Raw genomic sequence first — 25106 nt, 5'->3', positions numbered from 1 at the left:
TCCGCAGAAAAAAATGAAGGCCCTTGTTCATAACTTCCAGTTGGTAGTATGTTGAAAAGTGATGAAAATATCAAGATACTGAAGGAAAGGGTTGTGACACAATTTCGAAAACCGATTCCCATGAGGCAATGGAGGAATGGTATTCTAACAAGATTTGGAGTTATGTCATGCTGCCAAAAAAGTGGAAAACGTTTTTGAATAACGAAACATTCAAGTGCTCCCGTGGCCAGGTAACTCCCCAGATTTAAATGTAATTGAAATTTTTTGGCAATAGTAAAATAATGACTCAAAAATGGATTGTACCACAAAAATTAACCTCATTAAAGCAATGATATTGGTTTTGTTTCTTGATTAAGAAATAAGAAAATGTGTAGTACACTTGTGGAATCGATGCCAAATTATATACATAAAGTGACTAAGAACAAAGGAAGATATATTAATTATAGATATATATATATATTATTTTATAGATATTCACAAATTATACAAGTATGATTTTTTTTTTTTCTGAATAGATTTTTTATTTAATAACATATGTATTAATTTGTATGCTACTGCATACATATTATTTATAACATTTTAATTTTTTAGGGATACTTTGAGGAGAATCCAAGAGATTTCATATCACTTAGACATGATAAAGCCTTGCATACAGTAAAATTACAATCACATTTGGCAGATGTTCCAAGTTATTTAGTGCCTGAACCTCTTAAAGAATTTGCTGAAAGTATTCCAAAGCCTAAGTTACAGCACCCTTACCAGCCGAAGAAGAATAAATTTAAAAGGAGACTAAATGTATGTATAAAATTTATGTTTGGTAAAATTGTTTTTTTATTTCATTTTCATCATTAATATTTTGTCTAAGTATGTATGTGTGTATATGTATATTTGTATATGTATATATAAAGTAAGCCATTGACAAGCTGTTTTATAATATACGTGCTCTTCCAATTAAATTGTGAAAATGAAGAATATTATGAAACTATTTTATCAACTATAGTTCATTCATAATATTAATAAAACGTATTTAGATCCTTGTAAAACTTAGTTGTTTCACTTTATTGCTATTTTAAATTGGTGAAAAAATCACATGTAGTTCTTTTAATGACAGGTTTTTGCTATACAGATCAAAGCACCTTCAGATAAATTAACAGAAGCTTATCAAAGCTTAATTATCAAATGTTATTGGTAGTATCAAAAATCAAAGGAACACAATACAATAAATATACTAAGTCCAACTAGTGTTTAATATACTAGTGTTTCTGTGCACATAACCTAACCTAACTTCTTTATTTCCATTTAGAACAAAAGGAACCTTCTGTAAAAAGAAGACAACTTGGATCATGTCCATCTACTGCTGTAAGATTGTTCTTATGCAATTCATTAGACATTTTACACTTCACCATTCTTATTTTCAACATTGCACAGAGAATGTGTTTATTTAAACATGTGTTTAAAACTGTTAAACATGGTTACAAGACAACAAAAAATTAGTCTATTAAGTTTTATTTAGTTTATAAATGTTCTGGTGATTTATTAGGAATTCAAATAATGGTAATTATGAGAACTGCATTCTTGATTATCAAACTGTTACCATGAGTTAATATTTTTCATATTCTGATGAAAAAAATTTAATTCTCCATTGACTTGGTTCATATAAAAGACTGTTTTGGCCTCAGTATTCAACAACCTTTGTAATACAGCGGTAGAGTATCTGTATAAATTATGCATTATAATGCGTATATCTGACGTAAACAAAATGTTTGAATGATGTCTTGATTTGATAAATACCAAGGGAGAAACAATTACACATATAAAAAGATGAAGTCTAATGATAACTGTTAGCAATGCTTCCTTAAGCCATAATAAACTGAAGAACCAATATGTACGTGAGGCCTCATAATATTCCAACAAAAATAAAAGGAAAAAATGAGGCAAACACTAAACATACCATTTTATCAGAGTATGACTAGAAATTAATAAAGAAATTAACACACAAATTGATAAAACACACAAAACTGCAGTTCATCATTTTATGAGTTGTATTACAATTTGTCATGGAAATTGTAATATTGAACTTTATGTTAATGGAATAGCATAAATTATTAGAAAAATCAGCAGAAAATAGTTAGAGTATTTTGAATACAGCATTTAAATTGCATTTTAGGAATAATGGTTGAAAAAGCTTTGTATGGATTGAAGTTTTTGTTTTGGTCAGTTTTATAAGAAATATAATTCCTTGCATGCTCAGGACTGTAATTTTTTACTTTTAATTTTGATTTTCACTTTATAATGTTTAATGGTTTGGATTAAAGTTATATTGTTATACATATATTTGTTTTCATGTTGTTGGAATGATGAAATTAGTTTTTCTTTTTTTTGTGTTCCAGGCTTTAAAAAATAACCCACTATTTAACTTGCAGTTTTCTGGCTTTGAGGAGAGTGAAGGTAGTGACAGTAAAAAAAATAAAAGTAAATGATACTGAGTAAATAAAAAACTGTTTTTTTTTCTTCTATTGCATTAACAATTTCCTATTCTTTATTAGAAATGTTTCCAAACTAAGTTAAGGTAATTGTTTTTATTTTGTCTTATAACATATTTTGTAGCTTCTACAATATAGCTGAATTTGAACTACGTGAACTAGAATTTTAGGGATGATAATTTAATCATACTGTATGTAGTTTCCACAACAAAATAGGAAAACATTTTTTCTGTAAATATTGATAGTAAAACTTTTAAAATTTCTTTTTAAAGTTAAAAAACATTTTTAACAAATTAATCCTACTGAGCTGAAAAAGTTTTGCTAAAATCCTTTGGAAAAGATGGAATGTAAATAGAAAGAAATGCATATGCAAGGATAAATTAGGCTTTTTTTTTAAGTCTTCAGTCATTTAACTGGTTTCATGCAGCTCTCCAAGATTCCCTATCTAGTGCTAGTCATTTTATTTCAGTATACCCTCTACATCCTACATCCCTAACAATTTGTTTTACATATTCCAAACGTGGCCTGCCTACACAATTTTTTCCATCTACCTGTCCTTCCAATATCAAAGTGACTATTCCAGGATGCCTTAGTATGTGGCCTATAAGTCTGTCTCTTCTTTTAACTATATTTTTCCAAATGCTTCTTTCTTCATCTATTTGCCGCAATACCTCTTCATTTGTCACTTTATCCACCCATCTGATTTTTAACATTCTCCTATAGCACCACATTTCAAAAGCTTCTAATCTTTTCTTCTCAGATACTCCGATTGTCCAAGTTTCACTTCCATATAAAGCGACACTCCAAACATACACTTTCAAAAATCTTTTCCTGACATTTAAATTAATTTTTGATGTAAACAAATTATATTTCTTACTGAAGGCTCGTTTAGCTTGTGCTATTCGGCATTTTATATCGCTCCTGCTTCGTCCATCTTTAGTAATTCTACTTCCCAAATAACAAAATTCTTCTACCTCCATAATCTTTTCTCCTCCTATTTTCACATTCAGTGGTCCATCTTTGTTATTTCTACTACATTTCATTACTTTTGTTTTGTTCTTGTTTATTTTCATGCGATAGTTCTTGCGTAGGACTTCATCTATGCCGTTCATTGTTTCTTCTAAATCCTTTTTACTCTCGGCTAGAATTACTACATCATCAGCAAATCGTAGCATCTTTATCTTTTCACCTTGTACTGTTACTCCGAATCTAAATTGTTCTTTAACATCATTAACTGCTAGATCCATGTAAGGATTAAAAAGTAACGGAGATAGGGAACATCCTTGTCGGACTCCCTTTCTTATTACGGCTTCTTTCTTATGTTCTTCAATTGTTACTGTTGCTGTTTGGTTCCTGTACATGTTAGGAATTGTTCTTCTATCTCTGTATTTGAACCCTAATTTTTTTAAAATCCTGAACATTTTATTCCAATCTACGTTATCGAATGCCTTTTCTAGGTCTATAAACGCCAAGTATGTTGGTTTGTTTTTCTTTAATCTTCCCTCTACTATTAATCTGAGGCCTAAAATTGCTTCTCTTGTCCCTATACTTTTCCTGAAACCAAATTGGTCTTCTCCTAACACTTCTTCCACTCTCCTCTCAATTCTTCTATGTAGAATTCTAGTTAAGATTTTTGATGCATGACTAGTTAAACTAATTGTTCTGTATTCTTCACATTTATCTGCCCCTGCTTTCTTTGGTATCATGACTATAACACTTTTTTTGAAGTCTGACGGAAATTCCCCTTTTTCATAAATATTACACACCAGTTTGTATAATCTATCAATCACTTCTAACACTTCTTCCACTCTCCTCTCAATTCTTCTGTGTAGAATTCTAGTTAAGATTTTTGATGCATGACTAGTTAAACTAATTGTTCTGTATTCTTCACATTTATCTGCCCCTGCTTTCTTTGGTATCATGACTATAACACTTTTTTGAAGTCTGACGGAAATTCCCCTTTTTCATAAATATTACACACCAGTTTGTATAATCTATCAATCGCTTCCTCACCTGCACTGCGCAGTAATTCTACAGGTATTCCGTCTATTCCAGGAGCCTTTCTGCCATTAATGCAGTACTCAGAGGACTGAGTGATGTTGATATGGCCGTTTAAGTCATTGTGACTCACGCCCCTAACAACTACTGAAAGAGCTGCTGCCCTCTTTTAGGAATCATTCCTTAGTCTGGCTCTCAACAGATACCTCTCCGATATGGTTGCACCTTCGGTCCAGCTACTCTGTATCCCTGAGCACTCAAGCCCCCTCACCAGCGGCAAGGTCTCATGATTCATAGAGGAGGAAAAATTAGGCTGTAATATTTATATTGTTATAGAATCTAAAATTTGAAGTTGTGATTTATACTTGAAACTATTACATTGTGGTGGGTATAAGGTCAGTCACTGCAGGTTTATTGTAGTTAAACTGTTACAGATTTTTTTATTTATTAAGAATTAAGGTATTGTTATACAGAAAAGTATGTTAAAAAAAAAGAATGCTTATGAAATATTTTTATTCATACAAATTATGTAATTTATGAAGAATTAGAATATTAATATAAAATTGACATTAAAATTCAGCCCTGACAGCAGAAAAAATCTTATTTGAACAAAGTGTAGGAGTACAAAAAAATACAGTAGTTTTTAGATCTTTGTTATTGGTATTAACAAATACTCAAAAAGAATTCAATATTAATTAAACTGAATATACCAGTTAAGATTATCACCTTTCAATTCTTAGGCCATCTTCAATCAATTTGTTAATTGTAGTTTCCATTTTTATTATTAATATTATGGTAGTATTTATTATTTTGCTATGATACTATTACTATGATAATAGTATGCTTGCTAACATACTGTAATACTACACTATCATAATACAATACTTAATGATAATCTATACTATTACATAAATAGGAAGAGGGTTTTTTGTTCGAGATAAACGAAAAAACTAACTGATCTATCGCTACTAAATTTTTACCCAGTTTCTTGGCACAACTGCGAAGGTTTTTGGATTTATTACATCTCAAAAAAAAAATTAATATATATGTAGTAGTGGTGGTTTGCTGGTTGAAGCAAAAACTTTAATGAATTGAATTAAAAAACTGTGAACAGGGTTTGAACTGAATGATTCAAAACAGTCAAATGAATAATATTACATAATAATAGAATTAAATTTACATTTAAACAAAGTAATTATATTATTATATAAAGAGGAAGAGGGTTTTTGTTTGTTCGGGATAAACAAAAAAATACCAGATGTTTCGCAACTACATTTTTAACCATGTTTCTTGGTATAACTGAGAAGGTTTTTGGATATATTTCATCTTAAAAAAAAATGTATTTGTGGAGATTTGCTGCTGGTTGAAGGATAAACTTTAAGAAGTGTGAACTGTGAGTGTCTTTATCACTGTGTGAGCTGGGTTTGACTGATTGATTATGAACTAGTAATGAGAAGAATCGTGAATGATTATGAACTAGTAATGGGAAGAATCGTGAATGAGTCGTTCCTTCGATTCAATTCTTTATACTGAACGAAAGAATCGAGAATCGGTTTGCAGGAGAAACCGATTCTTTTTACGATTCTTAACAATGAATTGGATAAGCGACAGGAAACCAAATCTTTCTCAATTACGATTCGATTCGATTCATAGTAATCTTTCTTGTGCATAGCTTGTAGTGGGGGTTCCTCCTACCACACCAAATTCTAGCTTGCGTTTGTTTTCTTATAGCCACACGTGACACATAACTTATTACATCACCATCACTAATGTTTATTGACATTCGGCAAATTTATTACTTCTGATTATAAAATGTTTTCATTAACTGTGCTATTTAACAGAGTTAATCTTAAACTATTAAATTTTATCCGTAAGCCCCATAAAACATTTTTTATTTATCATCAACTACAGCGAAATGAGAGACAAATATATTTTTTTCAACTCGTTAAAAGTATTTATAACTTTTTTCTTGTTTACCTTCGGAAGAACCGTCAGGAATTACTTCAGAAGGTGAATAAGGGTGATATGTATGAGTGTAAATGAATTGTAGCCATGTACAGTCTCAGGTTGACCAGTTCTGAAATGTGTGGTTAATTGAAACCCAACCACCAAAGTTCAACGGTATCCATGATCTAGTGTTCAAATCCGTATAAAAGTATCTGCCTTTACTAGGACTTGAACCTTAGAACTCTCGACTTCAAAATCAGCTGATTTGCTTAAATGCGTTCACCACTAGACCAACCCAGTGGGTAAAAGTATTTATATCTAGAAAATTTATCTTAAACTAATTTCTCTAAAGCTATAAATGACAAAATGGATAATTTAAAATAATATAGCTTGTACCGTACCTTATTTTTGAGCGAGTCATTGATTCAGTCTTTGTTTTGTTTTTTTTATCACATCGATGTTACGATTTTATAATTACTTTGACGTTTTTACTAATATGCGCACAGTTACTTACACAGACACACACAAACATTTTGTTTTTAAAAATTTTTGGTTCTATTATCACAAAAAAAATAATCAAAATTATTCAAAATTAATAATTAGTTAATAATACTTTTCAAATAAACTTTATAGTATTTTATATATTTACATGTAGAAATATAATTTTTTCGAAATTCTTTGATGCAAGTCTATTTCGCCTTTCTGTTATTAACTATCCCGCTTTTGAAAAAATTTGTTCACAGGGAACAGAGGTTGCAGGAATGCAAAGTCTAGTTTGCATTATTTTGAATAATCTTGGATAAATTAACCGCCTTTCTTTCCATCAAGAGAGAGGATTTTGTGTTCTTGAGATGAGCAGTTCATTTATATATTTATCTAGCTCTAAAATTCCTGCTACTGTTTGGTTTGAATTAGTTAAAATTGGCGTTACTTTTTTATCAAAATCTTCCCGTGCGGTTGAAATGGAGGGAATATGGTGTAGCTGACAATTGCAAATAGCAGCTTCTAAATTTGCTGCATTGTCACTAACAACTGCTCCTATTTTGTCAATAATAGCCCATTCATTAAATTTACCTTGTAATTCAATGGCAATGTTTTCAGCGGTATGTTGACAACAGATTTCGATACAAGTAAGTAATTGGGTTTTTAAATTCCAATCATGGTCAATGAAATGGATAGTTATGGCCATATAATTATTATTTGAAACTTATGTCCAACTGTCAGTGGTTATTGCGCAAGCTTCTATATTAATTATATGACTTACGAATCTCACAAGAAATTCTATCATATAATTGTGGAATTAAACTAGTTGTAATTGTTTTCAGACAATGAAGCGAATACCCAGGGTTTAATATGTGAACAAACTTCTTGAATTCTTCACCTCAACGAGTGAAATAGGTTGATATTCTTTAGTTATTAACCTAATTAATTGAATATCTATCGCTCGGCTTTTACTTTGAGGGACAGGTTTTGTAACAAAGTAAGTAAGGGACAACTTTTGTGTTTTTTTTTTTTTGAGGACAAAGATGTTGGATGCACAGAAGAAGGATTAGCCGATTCAACAAGGTTTGTTAATTTAAGGGCTAATTGCTGCGATACATTTGGTTCAGTTGCAATAGATGTAGTAGGATTTAAATTATAATGCGTTTCTGAAACATAATCAGAAGGCCTACTAAGAATAATTGTAAAATATATCTTGAGCATGATAGTATGCGCAAAAGAACGACATAAATTAACAATGTGCAACATAACTTCCCGCCCGAATGAAATTAAAAGAAAAAAGAATAATGATATCATATAGAATGTGTGCGTAACAGTTTAAAATTTCCCTTCTCTGTTTAGCAATGACGTTTGTTGATATAAGCTTGTTTTTGTAAAGGAATCGAGTAGGAGATGAAGTAAGGAGAATTGTTGGGTAGATGAAGGGAATAGAGCATGTGTAATGAAAGTGATAAGCTACTAAATATCGTATTAAACTGAGAAAAGAATCAGATGTTTACTTAAGAGTCGAATAAAGTTGAAAAGAGAAGAATCGAAGACATTTAGTAGGTATACATCAACTGAGTCGAACAGGAGTATGAAGAGAGATGAATCACTAAACATGGGTGAAGAAGAGAAAGAGAGCATGCGCATTAGAAGTGATAGGATTCTAAGTTTACTAAACATCTTATTGAACTGAAAACGAATCAGATATTTACTTAAGGAGTCGAATAAGAGTTGAAAAGAGAAGAATCTAAGGAGTTGAATAAGAGTTGAAAAGAAAAGAAAGACATTTTATGTATGCATCAGTTGAGTCGAACAGCAGTATGAAGAGATGAATCACTGACTTGGCTGAAGAAGAGAAAGAGAGCATGCGCATTAGAGTTTACAGCTCTGGTAGTGGTGGAAAGGAAAAGAATCATTGAATCGGACGAACGATTCTTTTTTACGAATCCTTTCTGAGAATCGAATCGAAAGAATCGATTCCTGAAAAAGAATCGTTTATCCCACCACTATTATGAACATCTAAAAATCAATTTCTAGATTTTTTCATTTTCATTCAGAGTTTCAAGGGTTAAAATTGTTTTTTGAATTTTGTTTGAAATTGTATATTTTTAATTTCTCAATAACAAATGAAAAAATCAATTTGATTTTTGGTGAGTGTTATTTTATCTTATTTTCAATAAACCAATTTCTAGATTTTTAAAATTTGATCTTGAAAGTGTACGAAGAAAGATAAAAAAATTTTTGAATGATTGTAAATTTTCCAATCCTGACTACAGTAACAAGATATTCAGTAGATTTGGGCTTGCAAATACTCTTTAGATAAATATTTAAAAACCATTTTTGATTTTTTTTAAGGGGTACAAAGGTGTATGGCACTATGGCCACCACAGCTGCTGCCACAGTTACTGTATGTGTAACTGGCTGTACCTGCCTCCGGTTACTTGACTAATAAACATGAAATAAAAAGATTGTCCCCGCTATTGGAAACACAAGAAACCATATAGCATGAGTGAAGCTGCGACAGGGAGCTAGTATTAATAATACTATGCTATGATAGTATTAATAATTTATTAAAATATGTATACTTTAAAAATAATTCTATTTAATTAGCCTTTTTATTTTCAATCTTTTGAAATCTGTGTCAAATTAAAAACATTTACTTACAACTTTATTAAAAATCTTTAATTTGCTGGCAGTTTAAGAATTTTAAATTAAAAATGATTTGAATTGAATATTATATTTATTTTAACACAATCTGAAGTTTTTTTATTTATTTATTTATCTTCAAGTTTTTTTTTTCATTTTAGCTACATTAGATTTTGTCTTTTCAAACAAATTTTTTTCACCTCTCCATTATTTACCAGCGTTTTTCTTTTCTGTTTTGTCCAGGTATTCTTCCTTAGTTTTTTCTTGGAAACCGCAATATTTGCTATGCCTTTCTCACTGATGAATATTTTTTGATTTCTTCATATATTATTTTCAATTCTTCAATATCTCTTCCAGTTAGTCAGATCCAGTTTTTATTGGTATATAGATTTTTAAAGTATGTGAAAATAATCTTTTAGGGTTTGTTCTTCATAGGTAATCATAAAAATCGATTCTTCTTTTTCTTATTATGCCTGGTATTTTCTCTGTGTTTATGTACAGTTCATTATTGTGTCTCCTTCTGTATTCTTCTATGTCTTTGATGAGCCCTAGGACTTTTCTGAGTATTCTTTGTTCTTTTGTTTGTACTTTTTCGATTAGAAGTTATATTTAAAATATTAAACATTCAGCTGGCTATAGAACTTCCAGATGAACGTCTGTAGCTTAATGTTTTAGTTTAGCATTCATTGATATTGATTTCTTGCTAAGTATTTTATATAATTGATATGCTTGATCAATTTTATTGATTCTTGACCAAATTGCCTTCTTTTCAGAAATGATTTCAATTGTTTTCCCTTGGTATTTGAATTTTTCAATTTTGGGAATTTTCCCACAAGCCATTATTATTTTTCTTAGGGCTGGTCTGATGTTTTGTCATGAATACTATTTTCTTAAAGGAGAGCTGTAGTTCTGTCTTTTATTATTTTATTTAAAATTTGGGTAGACCTAAAAAAAACTACACAAAATGAAACAGACTACAAACCTGTCATAATAAAAAAATGAAAATTCAGAGAAATATTGTATAATTATTTCTGAATGTTAAAGACTTTCTGAAATGTAGAGTATGATTTTCTTACTTCAAGCTTTTCAACTAATACACTTTCATTTTTACATGATAAATAAAGTTTAACTCTTTGCTCTATTGTCACATATTATTATTCCAATACAAAGTAACAGTGATGGTTGACAAATAAAAATTATTCCTGTTATCATGTTATCAATAAGAAACATACTATAGGACCGTCCAAGTAACTTCATCTACGTAATAAAAAATAATTATTGAAATTGGTTTATTTTTTAATGAATAATGTACAGAACAAGTCGTTTGTCAAATTTAAAACTTACTCCTTTTATAAATCTGTTAAAAAAAATTGTTGTATGTGACCAGGTTATTTTTTTATTAATTTTTTTGTTTTTACAAAATTTTATTACTGTAATAATAAAATATGCATAAATTATATTGATTAATATCAACAACTGGTGATTTCTGTGGTATAATTTACTTTAAATATTGATTTTTATATATATATAAAAAAAGCAAAATGCCTAATAATACTATTAACATTTTTTGTTAGATAAAAACAATACATTTATTATATAATTAGGGTTATAATAACACACAATATAATAGTATTCATTTGCTTTTTTTAAAGTTTTTATGTTCTTGGTATTTCAAGGTGATTCGTGAAATTTTTATAAATGAGTTGAAGGCAAGGCAGTTAAAATCACAACAGAACATTATTTATTAATATTGTACCAATATTCAGAAGAATATTGATGTTGTCTATTAATGTTTACTACTGAATCAATTGCTGCTTAATTTTTAACAAAATTACCCATTAATTTTCTTCAAGGAAAACTGTCACCTTCTTTCCATATAAGATTGGCTCTTGTGCTACATGCACTGAACATAAAGCAACTGAAAATTTCAGTCAGGCTTGGAATAATTCATTTGATAAAAGTGACAGTTCTCATCTGATCAGAAAGTAATTGTAATTTAGCATTATTCTGAGTGAATAAGCATAAGTAATAATAAGTAAAGAATTCTAATTAGAATCATCCTTCTTACCTTTTTAGCCTTTTTTTTTTGTATAAAATCAAATGTAATGAGATGTATCTCAGCATTTATATGAATAAGAGATGAAGTATGTAAAAGTTTAGTATGTAGGAAATAGATACTCTCTTTGTTATCTTATTAGTTCTATTTTTGATTTGAATTGTAATGCTTGTTATTATTTACTAAAAATATGTAGCAGAATATTGGTAAAATCCCAATATGAAGTATGTTTATGCTACTTACAAATATATTGTATTATTACCTATTGTGATTATTCATCTAGCTGTTTTTATTAACTGGATTTTGGTAGGTAGAGAGTAAGTGAAAATTGATTTTGGAATAAATCTATTATAATTTAATGACTTAAAATATTATTTACAGTGGTCTAAGAATCTTTTTAAAATACCCAATAATTGGCGTGACATATGTCTACACTTTTTACTCAGTTTTGCTGTTTAAAAATAAAATAAGCTATATCACAGAAAAATTCATACTAAGTATATTATCTAATTTAGCTTCTATTACATCTCCTGGTCTTATCGGCCCACTTCCAGATGGTGAACCAGTTAATATAACATCACACGGTTCAAGTGTCATAAACTGCGATGAAAAAGCAATGAGTTCTTCTATGCTGAAAATCATATCTGTTAGTTGAGATTCTTGTAATATCTTTCCATTTACACTGCACGATATATAGAGTGATGTTGGTTGTTTTATTGCATCATGTGGAATGAATTTACTTACAGGACATGCTGTGTCAAATCCTTTCCCAAATGTCCATGGTAATCCTTTTGATCTTACTTCTTTCTGCAACATCAGGGCATTTATTTTCCATCATGCAGGTTTATGTTATATTTGTATAATAATTGCAGTTTACCTATAGAATATACTTATATAAACACACTCAAACACAGATACCTGCCCTTGCCACCAACTTACAATTATTCATATTTACATATTATGCACAGTTCCCTACTTTAAATAAATTACAATCCAGCCTCTATATGAAATTTCTTTATAAAAGTCTTATTTGTCATGATTTTTTCTGTGCTTGGTGAAATTTTAATAATACATGTATAACTAATTGCATGCAACAAAACCGAGATGCCTGATTAAGAAATATCGGAGGAAAGGTTATTTAAAAGTCATATCTTAAATGGTTCACTATGTAACTAACTTCTAATATTAATATATACCTGTCTGTAAACAACACTAAAGTATTATAAAAGTTGAGGATAGATATTATTTAATAGAATTTAAATATAATTTAACAATACAGAGGAATAATATGAATCTTAAAAGATTTCAATAAAATAGTTACATAAATGTGTTAGTGAAATGTTTTTCATTAATACAGCTTTCTGTGCAATAAACAATTCCATACCATGTTATTTACCCCTCATTGATTTGGACCAAACAGTAGGCTACATACTCTAACCTGTTTCTTAGCTAAATTTTAACATTAATTTAGATTTTGTAAAATAAATGAATTAGCTACACATTCATTCTACCTAATTATCTCCTACTGCTTAAAAGTAACTAACACCAACATAACAAAGTGAACTGTTAAATGCACATTTTTTCCACTTACTAAATTTAAGTAACAATCAAATAAGCTTGAATACTAAGTTGATGCTATTGAGAATACTGCTGTTACCAAATATCCATATGATATTTTACACAGTGTTCCCAATGTTTAGTTTATGTTCCAGTATTCCAGTTTGTTAGATGAGGATGATCTTGAGCACATTTCAACACAATTTGGCAAGAATGGTAAATAATAATATTGATGACGATGTACTCTGATAATTTTTAAAAATATTTAAATAAATGTGAAACTTGAGTGCAAAAGATATTTAAAAAAATTTTTTAAATATATATATATATATATCACTTTTATTAATTTGCTTGTATTATAAATTAAACAGGAAATTATCTAATTGGAAAAAACAATTTATTTATTGAAATGAACAAATAATTTAAAAAATAGAGAGATCATATAAATTCTTAAGAGATTTTAAACTTTTTCTTGACCGCAGTTTACATCAGTTGTGTATTTATAAACATATCTTGAAAATAAAATTCTGGTTAAGAAATTATCATTTTTTGTTTAAACTATTCTCTTTATATATAATAAATCTAGTAGTGATCATTAATAAAATGACAATATTTTCATATAATATGTGAATTTTTAATGTGTAAGATTTAATGATTAATTCATTTCATCTAAACTTGTAGAATGTAGGATGCAAGAAATAATCATCATCTCCAATTAAAGAAATTCTTTCCTTAATAAATTTTTGGACTGGATATTCAGTTTCATTTCTTAAAGTTTAGTTTACTGAAGCAGTGGCAATGCTAATTATAAGTGGAGGGAAAAGTCTATCTTGACAGGATGTTATAAATAGCAAGAAACCAGTTGCCAGTCTAGCAGTCCCTTTCCATTCCCGCATCAATTGAACTTTTTAAACTTTGATGAGTATTACTTCATATTTTTCAGGACAATATTAGCAGGATCAACACACGTTTTACATTATGTATGGAGGTATGGAGGAGACCTTAGCTGTTATCAGTTTTATTATTGGTGCAATTTCATGAAAGTTATTTTACTTTATTGGCTGCTTCAATATAGTTCACATAATTTTGTTACTTTAATATAAAAACCAGAAGTTGATTTGTTAGTCAAGGTAGTTTTCACAGTATACTCAAAAGAGTTTACTTCATTAAGCCTTTTGTAATATGTGGTACTTGATCAATGTATTAGAATTACACAATTTTTATTTCTGATTGAATACTTTAAATGCATATTTTAAATTAATGTGTTTCTGAAAATAAGTTATTGCCTTTCAAATCATAGTTAAATTTTTCATTAAGATTTTTATTTTAGCTGCAACTTATCAGATAAGCTGATTCTTTCCTTTTCCTGTAAATCTTTCTTTTATAATAATGGATAATTACTCTTCATTTAACCAATATTACCCAGTTATATTTCATCAGAAAAGAATAATTGAATTGACGCTCATATAATGTACAAGCTGATTGATTGTGTTTTTAATATTTCTTTGTTATTAATGTTTTTCTCAAATTCTAGAAAAAGGTAAGTTTTTTATATGGATTTGAATACTAGATAGTGGGTACCAGTGTACTTTGATGTTGGGGTTCAATTAATCACACATCTCAAGAATATTTAGCCTTAGTCTATACAAGACTACACCTCATTTACATGTCATACATATCATCCTCATCATTTATTGTTTCAAGTTGAACAGATTGCAATGTATACTTTATGAATAGGAAAAAAAATTACTATTTAACTTACCATGTCATCAACAGCTGTTAAATCCAGAGCTAAGCAGTAACCACCAACATACTTCATTGCATCACTAGTTCTAATATTTTTACACCTTTGTCCAATTATTATTCCTAATTCTACTTCCTCATAGACATCAAATTGTTTTGGTACCTGAAAAACAAATACAATTTATTTTACTGCTTATTACTTATCTAGATTAAATTATTTTCTGATATAGCAGTTAACTACAGATCACTAACTGATATTTCCAATTTCAGAAAGTTTTGAAGTATAACTTTCTTAAAGTAAATTCTCTACAAAAAAAAAACGCAAATAGAAACTTAAAAAAAAAGATTTTTAATGCTAAAATTTTCAATTTTTTGAATTCTGTGTTGATCATTTCATAAATTTAATAACTTATGTAATATTGATAACTTACTTTTCACTTACAAAAACTTATGCTTGTTCTATATGAAATAATTATGATAAATTTCCTTCAAGTAAAATACCAAACAAATATTTACCAGAAATACAGAATTAATTTATCAGTTACTGTTTATGGAAAATGAAAACAAGAGTAGAAGTCACATTCGAAGTCTTGAAAACTTAATAGTATATTCAGTGCCTGTTTTTTAATTTAGACCACAGAAAAATCATTTCTATTTCTGAATCATTATAGACCATATATTTTCATTTTCTCTGTTTACCTTTTTTATGTTAGATTATAAACTATGTTCATTACATGAGCTTAAAAAGATCTATCAGCTCATCCAATTTGTGTCATAAAATCTAAATTTTACAAAACTGAATCTGATCCAAAATAAAAAATTATATAAAAGTTTTCTTTATCTGTTAGAAACTTTAAATATTTAGCAAGTATAATAATTATATTCCCTAAAATAGCTTTTTTAAATGAAAAAAAAAAACAATTTAAATGAAAGGAAACAGTAGAACTGGAGAAAGAGAAGGAAAATTGAGTCAGTCATATTAAAATGAATGGGCACTGTAGATATGTAATGCAATTTTATTCCAGTCTATCTCAACTTGTTTTCTATTGCCTTAAGTTAATTTAAATAAAATTAAATTAGGTTAGTTATAAAGCATTTGATAAAATACAACTGAAAATTTACACATATCAAAAATTAGTTTTGTCTTTTATGAAATAAATTCTTTAATGCAAACAAAATTTCTTGCACCAGCTGTGTGTTAAGATCTTTGATCTCAGTTCTGATGTTAAAAGCATAGAATTATGTAATAAATAATCTGTTGATGGTATAAACTTGCTGATTGTGTAGATATTTTCAACTAGATATTTCTGATGGTCTACATTTAGTTTTACATAATAAATGATTCCACCCAACTGGTGTTTGAATCAACATCATATCTCAAGTATTCCAATATTCATTGCAAAAATTAAATTAAATCCATGTTGGAATGCTACAAAGAAATTATAAAATTTCAATAGGTTCTGGTGACTACATGTAAATTATAATAAGTAATTTAAAAAGGTAGAACTAGCATTATGGTTTTAGCCCTTACTAGCAATGAAACATTGTCATATAAAACTACAGGGCATACCCTGCTGTTGCAGAATACAAGAGAAGTTGTATGATAACTGGTTTCTAGTCTAGTTGATGTAAAAAGTGACAGCAAAGTAGTATCAGATTTGAGTTATAAAATCAGTCACAAGACTGTATCTACCTTGTGTCTCCAAACGCAAGACCTTGGCTTCCTTCATGTAGAAAGTGGTTCCAAGCAGAACCAAGTCCTTGTTACTGTTTACTAATGTTTAGAGCATCTTTGCCTGGGCAGCAGCTGGAGAAAGTTTTTGAGTTCTTAGTTACTAAGTTAGGATTGCATTTTAGTTAGTTTGAGCTGGACTGCCTGAAATATATTATAGGTACTGGACCAGACCCATTTCAAATAAAAAGATTGGAATGCAAATTACTTTTTTCATATATGTAAAGAATAGTATTTTATTTGTGTATTGAGTGTTGTGTGATGAACTTATATTATTTTTCATTAAGTAATTTTTAAATTAATGGAATGAATATGCAGCATATTGTAAGATCCATTAAAGTTACATCAACAAATCAAAATCAATTAAAGCTATCCACAAAAAAGCATGAATCATATTTTGACATCTGTTGTTAATGATCTAAAATAATCAGAGAAATTTCATCAGCACTGTTTTTATTAAAGTAATGGTGAATCGTGATCAAGGGTTTTCAAAGTAAGTATGTCTGTGTTTCCAAAGTGTTACTCAGCAAAGATTGTGAAGATCTTGAATGTGAAGTAAACAGTAATAATGTGTAGTCTGAAGGAGGAACAAGCAAAAAATGTGTTTAAATTAGCGTTAATAGATTGACGATATATGTAGTGCCTGAAATAAAGGAGATTTACACAAACATCAAGTTGATGTCAAACATCAAGAGTCATGTAATTTGCTTCGAATTTTAAAATCTTTTTCATTGTGATTGGTTAACAAAACAGCAACATCATCTTTTCCCTGTCCTTATTGCTTCATATCATCGGGAGAATTTAGAAATCACCAGGATGGCAGTAACAACAAGAATAGCATTGCAGTAAGCAGTGTAGATGAGACTCATCCTGTTGACCACATGTTTAGGTTGAAAACCATTGGAGATTGAAACAAAATTATGAAAAGTTTTGTTTGTAGGGTAATAAAAAAAGTAGCTTGAATGCCTCAGTACAATTTTCAACAAAGTTTGCATCATCCAAAAGTGTATGATACTTGAACTGTATATTTTACAAGGCTACACGAACCATTTATTTTGGGATGGATTGGTTCATTTTATTGGTCGTGAAAAAGCCTTACATTGGCCTTACAAACTGAAGTTTGTACCCAAAAATTATGAAGGTGATATGTTTGAGAGTATCGTCTGCAGGAAGAAATTATTAACAGAGGCTGGGAAACGTTTTGATCCAGAAATCTTCTGAATTTCAAACAGACCTCTCTGTTTGATGCCATTCATTTCTACTTTAAAAAGCTATGGTCAAGGTTGTGAGTCATTACTTCATGACAAAAAAAAATAGACAGTGATGAATTGGATAAGTATATTGAAGAACTGCATAAATAAATTGTAGCTACAAAGTGTTTAAAATCTTATAAGTTCATGTTGTCTTGGAATATATAGTGTATTGTTTGCAGTTTTAGGATGGAGATGGATTAGGTCTTTGATCCAAGCAAGCGGGAGAGTCAATTCACAAAATATATTTTTTTAAATATTAGGAAAAATATAAAATAAATTAAATCAAAGATGAATCATATTCACAAGGACTGAAAAAGGCTGTGACAGAATTCTTGTCACAGCCCATATAAATTTATTTCAGTCATAATAGAATATGTGTAATATGTATTGTAATTATTAAAATGTATAATTATGCATTTTAACATGTTACACAATGTGCTGATTGATTCATCTTGTACTTACATGATGTAAAAACGTTTTAATACATTGTTGTACATTAAGTTATATAATTTATTTGTTATGCAATTAATAAATGATTTTAATTATATTATAGATACTTAGTGTATGGTTTAAAAATTATTTACATATTTGTAGTTAACTTGATTCTCCTTATGAAAATATATTTTAATTGCTATACCACCATTATTTACACATTATTTTATGTATAAATATTGTTCTTAAAACATATTTATATTCAAGTTTTAACAAGCAAAAAACAACTGTATTAAGTTAAACCTGGGTGTTCTGTTCAACTAAACATTATAAAAATAAAAAAATGTAAATAACAATTTCTCTAAAAAAGGTACTGTTACAATTTCATTTAAATGGTTTAAAACTGTGAATGGTGCCAAATGAAACCCTGCTTACAGGTTTTGGATTTAGTTTTGTTATACCTGTCATTGGTTCTAGAGCACCATGACTTGCTTGTTAACTTTCTCTCCTCTCCCTAAACAGCCTCCTATATGAACCTTTATTACACAATTTGGCCCCACTTTCCCAAATTTCACTTCCATTTTCCTGTAATTACGAGGGACGATCAGAAAGTAAGTTACACCACCTCTATGAAACAAATGCATATTTTTAAGACAATTTTTTTTAATAGGACAAAAACTATATATTTTTATCTATTTTTCGACAAAATCACAAAGTTTTTCTAAACACTTCATACCTTGTGACAATTTTTTAAATTCCATACTAATAAAAATTTCATCCAACTTCCTTCAACCATTTAAGGACCGCTTCCTTAAGTTCATCATCATTAGCAAAATGCTTCCCTCCCAGGTCTCACTTGAGGGGACCAATCAGGTAGTAGTTGCAGAATGCTAGGTCAGGGCTGTAAGGCGAATGAGACCACACTTACCACTTGAATTTTTGCAGTAACTCCTTTGTCACATGAGGCTGAATTAGGTGTAGCGTTGTCATGAAGAAAAACAACCCATTGCTCAATCTTCTGGGTCTTTGATCTTTAATGGCTTTACACAATTTTTTAAAGTCTCAGTAAGATTTGGCATTGATTGTTGATCCTCTGGGCATAAATTCACTACAAACAACTCCCTCACATTCAAAAAAGACTGTCAGCATAAGCTTTTGAACATGTGGAGATGTTTTCACTTCTTTTGGCTGTGGCGAATTTTTATGTTTCCATTCATGTGATGCTTGTTTAGTTTCAGGAGTGTAATGAAGCACCCAGCTCTCATCCCCTATGATGATTTGTTTCAAAAACTGTGGACTAGTCCTGGAATAATGTTGAAGAAAAGAAAGAGCAGACGCAAAACGTTGATGTTTGTGGTTGTTGGTGAATAGAGTGGCACACCACTCTTATGGTAATTAAGTTGATAGTGAATAATCGCAAACACACTATCATAACTCATGTTAAGTTCACATGCAATCTCTCTAATTCTAATGAGCTGGTTAATCAAGATCATTTCGTTCTTGTGTTCCACATTACCCGTCATGGTTGCAGTTGAAGGACACCCAGCACGCAGTTTGTCACATTTGTTCTTCTGTTTCTGAACTTTTGGCACCATTTTGTGATCATCAAGCGTGTTATTGCATTCTCACTGTATACCTCAACAATTTGGCAATAAATTTCACAAAAATTGTAATTTTGTGCTCACAAAAATCAAACTATTGAACGTACATCTACGCTCCATGAAACCTCTAGAGGACACGCCATATTGACAGTGATACTACACACATACTGAATTGCTGCTGGGAGAGTGTGAAGACAACAAAGCAACCAGTGCTGCCACCACAATACATTAATATATCCCTTTCAGTTCACGAACACAGCAAAGGTGTAACTTACGTTTTGATCCATCTCTCATATTTTCTTTTCTACATCATCTTTACTTCAACCAACCTTTCTTTGCTCTTGACTATATCAACTTATACTTCTGTATTATATTTTAAAACTAATTATGTACTAAACATCACTTTTATTAACTATGCAGATACCTCTATTGCTTGCCCTTCTTGGACATATGATGATGTAGGCTTTAAAAATATGATTGGTTTATCTGGTAATGCTACTTTCCTTTCCTTTGCAAGTGACCTGGAAAAAACTCCAAAAAATTATATTGTGTGTAATATGTCTTCTGTTAAACTGTTTCTGTTTTTGTAGTACCAGCTATATTAATACAACAGTGTGAATGTAGTCTACCCCTTTTTTTTTGTAATTTTTGTACAAGATCTTTATTCAACATCAGTAAAGTAAACATGTTTAGGTTTACTCTTTTAGAAGGAAAGTTTTTAATTTCTGCTAGGTAATATACTGATAAATTTAAAATATTTGATTTACTTATTTTACCATTAATTTTTTTATATCCTATAAATATGTGGTTTAACGCTACTTTTCTTTTCTTTACAAGTGTTTAAAAAACTCCAAAAATTTATATTCCGTGTAATTTATCACCTATTATTGAACTGTGTTGATTTTTGTTTTTATTTTTATTACTGTCCTTTTTTAACCACACCAGGTCAACCAGTAACTGCCTAAAAGACATTGCCTCGACTGACCTAATGTAACATGGCGAAGACTAACCGCCACCCATCAGTACTGTCCAGTGAGACATTCCCACTGGGGTCCCAACTGGTTCCTTGGGGCAACATGACTTTCGCTTCTGGTTGCTGTGAAGCGCCTCTCCCCAGATGGGATTTTAATACTAGTTACCATACTAACACAAATTTGAATTTGTTCTATCTTTTTTTATGTAATTTTTTGTACAAGATCTTTTATCAACTTCATTCAAGTTAAAAATCTTTGGGTTTATCTATTAGAAGAAAAATGTTTAATTACTGTCAAGTAATATAGTGATAAGTTGAAATGTTGATTTACTTATTGTACCATTAATTTTTTTCTCTTTCTTGCACAGTTTCTTTCTTAGTTTTATTTACTGATGGTCACTGTTAGATTTTTTCGGTGTTCTGCAGTTGTAATCTGTTTTTAAATGGTTGGGAAGGGCTATCCTATATATGCTCAGTGCTTGTTTAATGTTATATTTTTATTTATTATATTTATATAATAAAGTATAATATAATATTTATTTTATTATATTTAAACATTTGCTGTCATATTGGGTAAATTTATGCTTAAATTCATTTAAACTGAAGGAAAAGTTTTCTTTTGTAGGTTCTTACCTATAAGTCTAAAGTGCTCAAAATTAATTGCACTGTGATCATGAAGTCCCTTTATCATGTAAAGAAATAAACATGACTTGCTTATCATTAGTTTGTTTAATATTTTTACACATAAAACTTATTTTAAATGAAATTTGTTTGTATAGTGGGCGTATAGCTGTGCACATTTCATGCGAGAGAGACAGACTGATAGGACGGATGGAACAGTTAAATAGTCATTCCTTTACAAAAACATCTTGTATAGCTCTGTATGCTTACATAGTAAGCAGTACATTGTCAGAGTTGCTGGATAGTGCGGTAAACCAGCTGTCAGACATGTGCACAGCAATACTCCTCCATTGTCCACACAGTTTTATCAGTCACTAAATGCATTTAGACATTTTGTTTGGTTTTGAAGAACCAGACATAAAAACAGTCTCTGACTGCAGTTTTCACCTCATTAACATAGCTTAGTTGCCAGTGCGAGATTTTTTCTTTGATTATGCCTCAAAGGAAGTGTTCACAGGTTAAGGCTGGACTTCTAGATTACCATTGAATCTTGCAGCCCCCTACCAATGCACCACTTTTTATATGTTCATTTTAGAAGTATGATCCTGTCAGATATCGCTGCTCAGATTACTACATGTGATAGTTGGGTGGTTCCTCATAATGATGAGGATTTTCTTTTAGCAAAAATAGACATTCTGAGATTATTATTTTGGTAAATGGCACACTTGTTGAGAAGAAAACTGGTTCCATGATTTAACACAGGAAGAACGTCTTAAGAGGAGATTTGCAACAAGCTTCTCTTAAAGTCAATGACCCAGGCAGAATCTCATTAACATGACCAGGATTAAAGGGTTTAAACCCAAGATCTTTTTTCATTATTTTCTTAAGTGTTGATTGAGGAATATTTTAGCCCCACAAAACCTTTACCTGGTTGACCTTTAACAGGATTCCTCAACAATATATATAGTTGTTCAATTGTCTGGAAGGACCTAACTGAAAAGATTTATTTGTAAAAAAATCTCTTTATACTTAACGAACAATTTACAATCTAATCACACATATCACCAGTAATAAGAAGTCTATGAAACAGTTCAAATACTAACACCATAACATTGCGTGAAAACTGTTACCAAACTCAGAAGAATCTTTATTTATTGTTGAAGTTTACAAAAAATTGAGTAAAGTTTTTCTAACTTCAACTTAAATTAATGTGTACTGTATAGTCCACTGTAAATGTGTTTTATATTACTAATTTAAGTTAAGCCTGCTAAAAATCAGGTCAAAAGATTTAAACTATTTTACTAAAAATATTATTTTCAGATACATATTTTTTCAGTACTAGACTAAAATATTACTTCTGTTGGAAGTAATTGTAACTGTTCACATTCTAACGATTATCAGTACAAATTATATTTAAGTATTGGTATAATCTTACTTATTCATTGTGTTAACTAATAAAGTTTAGGAAGAAAATCAAACTTTTGAGCCTGGTTTTTCACAAAGTTTATGGCACATATTAACAGTGATGAGAATTAACTAAGGTACTTATCGGTTAGCGTCCCGCCAACTCTATAACACAACCTAACGCTCCTTAACATTATTTTTATTGAAAATATTATCTTTTTTTATTTTATAAATAAACTTTTCAGTTATTTTTTACGCTTTACGTATTATTGCAATAACGTGATTTTGAATACCTGAAAACTTGTATTTTTTTGTTTTTGGTATTAGGTTTGCTTCATGTTATATTACCGGCATTTAAGGTTAATTAGACGAGGTTAGCGAGCGTTTAGTTATGTTTTCGTGTTGGGTGGTACGCTTACAAAGTTTCTTAAAAAAACAAAGGTTACGTACACAAAAGACATTAATCCTGTTTATGTATTATTATTTATTTAAATCATTTTTCTGAAATCTATTGACAACCACAGATTAGTTTTGATTTCAATCACGTTAACATATTCCTCTTTAGTATTATTAGATCCAACTTCGAAGTCGAGAGTTCTATCGTTCAAATCGTGGTAAAGGCAGTTACTTTTATACAGATTTAAATAGTAGTTCGTGGATACCGGTGTTCTTTGGTGGTTGGATTTCAATTAACCACACATCTCAGGAATGGACGAACCGAGACTACAAGACTACACTCATCAACGAATCAAATTCACAGATTAACAAATAAATAGCGAAATCTGACTTTATTTATTATGATATTTAACTAGAAAAAACACAATTTTTTTAAAATTTGTCTAGTACTTCATAATGGACTTCTGTTCGAGCGATATATTGCTATTAAGTAAATACGCTTTTAAACTGATAACGCCGTGTTCAAATCCGGCTGCAGATTAGTAAATATTAATGTAATAAAAATGCAAATGGAAAATTAATGTTGGCAAAATAAAAAAACAAAACAGAATCTAACAATTCAAACACATTAGTTGTCAATTGCTAACTCTGCCTAGAGGAAATACAAATTTTAGGTTATGTCATACGTTTAATCAAAATAAACGATTTTAAAATTTATTAGAAAATCTTGTTTAACACTCTATTACAAACTTGCGTGATTACCGTACTTGTAATTTAAAGCAGCTCCCAAAATTTTACGTCCTAATGATACAAAATTTTGTAATTTCATTATAATGAAGAATCTGGTCAACAATCACTAATACAGAAGGCACAGGCTTAGAGTAACTATAGAATTTATTTGATTAAAATACGTAGTTTTACATCTCATAAATTTTAGTGAAAAATAATCATTTTGGCGTGCAGAATTTTTTGGTTAAAAATCTAGAGGATTTAGACATACTGAATATAAAGTTATGCTCCCAAGATGAATAGAGTTGTAAAGTACAATTTATATTCGTTTTATTGTTATTAAAATATCTTATAAAAATATTCATACAAAATTTAGAAAGTGTTATGGCTACATTAATTATTATCCGTAAGTCACCGTAGACAAACACACCAGTCGTTTTCAGATACACGGTGACCCTGCGTGACGTCATTAGTGGTATTGACTTCCTGTGTGTTATTGTCATTAATTATAGGTTTACATATAATTTTTATGTCGTTTTCAGTGAGATAATGATTAATATGGAAACAGAAAGGGTTTCAGATGATACAATAAGTAATACACAGGTAAGGAAACTCAAAACTTTGTATTTTTGCATTTTGACATATTGTTAATGATCAAAGTTAAGGCTAGGCTATCCACCATCTTTATGATGGTTAATTTTTATTCCTTTTCTTAGTGTATTTTATTTATTGCAAGAAGCATATATAATTAGCTGTAAAAATTAGTGATTTCTTCTAACATTAAAGTTTTAAATTTAATCAGTTGGATGAACAAATACTTCCTTGGTTAGAAAACATTTTTTTGTGTTATTTTAATTATTTTCTTAAATACCGGTAATTAACTATTAAAAAACGTCACTTTAGGAAGGTTTGCTAATAATCTGGGTGAATTTTCAATTTTGTAACGATAGCGGATAGACTAAAGTTAACATAACCTTATATCTGGAATTGCTTGTTAGTATTGTTTTACTTCCACCTAACTTCACTTCCCTAATTATTATTTTTTAATA

At 29.6% G+C, this 25106-nt stretch overlaps 3 protein-coding genes across 8 annotated transcripts in view; 2 read left to right on the top strand and 1 right to left on the bottom strand.

The window, feature by feature from the left end:
• Positions 1 to 2498, top strand: part of Ddx56 (putative ATP-dependent RNA helicase DDX56) — a 33256-nt gene extending 30758 nt beyond the window's left edge. The window contains exons 10-11 of the mRNA XM_075367046.1: positions 592 to 795; positions 2391 to 2498. Coding sequence (XP_075223161.1) covers positions 592 to 795; positions 2391 to 2480 — 294 coding nt within the window. The 3' untranslated portion in view covers positions 2481 to 2498. The remainder of the gene's footprint in view (positions 1 to 591; positions 796 to 2390) is intronic.
• A 9222-nt stretch (positions 2499 to 11720) lies between these two features.
• LOC142325364 (oxaloacetate decarboxylase, mitochondrial) lies at positions 11721 to 24214 on the bottom strand. 2 transcript variants are annotated; one of them, XM_075367048.1, is made up of 4 exons: positions 23383 to 24062; positions 20359 to 20455; positions 14936 to 15079; positions 11721 to 12423 (listed from the first exon to the last, which is right to left on the bottom strand). In XM_075367048.1, the coding sequence occupies exons 1-4, from the start codon at positions 23391 to 23393 to the stop codon at positions 12088 to 12090; spliced, it is 588 nt and encodes a 195-aa protein (XP_075223163.1). In that variant the 5' UTR covers positions 23394 to 24062; the 3' UTR covers positions 11721 to 12087. The 2 variants fall into 2 exon arrangements, with proteins under 2 accessions (XP_075223163.1, XP_075223162.1); XM_075367047.1 differs by lacking the exon at positions 23383 to 24062 and adding an exon at positions 24096 to 24214 and having other exon boundaries at positions 11727 to 12423.
• A 313-nt stretch (positions 24215 to 24527) lies between these two features.
• The window catches only part of slmb (beta-transducin repeat containing E3 ubiquitin protein ligase slmb), a 163816-nt gene continuing 163237 nt past the window's right edge, over positions 24528 to 25106 (top strand). Inside the window, exon 1 of one of the 5 annotated variants that reach the window (XM_075367041.1) lies at positions 24528 to 24660. In XM_075367041.1, coding sequence (XP_075223156.1) covers positions 24607 to 24660 — 54 coding nt within the window. In that variant the 5' untranslated portion in view covers positions 24528 to 24606. The remainder of the gene's footprint in view (positions 24661 to 25106) is intronic. The other 4 variants (XM_075367045.1, XM_075367040.1, XM_075367038.1 and 1 more) reach the window with 4 other exon arrangements.

This window comes from Lycorma delicatula, chromosome 5 (genome assembly GCF_047948215.1).
Source record: "Lycorma delicatula isolate Av1 chromosome 5, ASM4794821v1, whole genome shotgun sequence".
Classification (NCBI taxonomy): domain Eukaryota; kingdom Metazoa; phylum Arthropoda; class Insecta; order Hemiptera; family Fulgoridae; genus Lycorma; species Lycorma delicatula.
This window is presented reverse-complemented; position numbering and strand designations above follow the sequence as displayed.

Coding starts and splice junctions, on each gene's coding strand:
- LOC142325364 (XM_075367047.1), bottom strand. CDS start 24,157: ATGAAATTACAAAATTTTGTATCATTAGGACGTAAAATTTTGGGAGCT. Junction 15,080..20,358: donor AAGAAGGGCAAGCAATAGAG/GTATCTGCATAG, acceptor TTTGTTTTTCAG/GTACCAAAACAATTTGATGT. Junction 12,424..14,935: donor TAACAGCTGTTGATGACATG/GTAAGTTAAATA, acceptor CTGATGTTGCAG/AAAGAAGTAAGATCAAAAGG.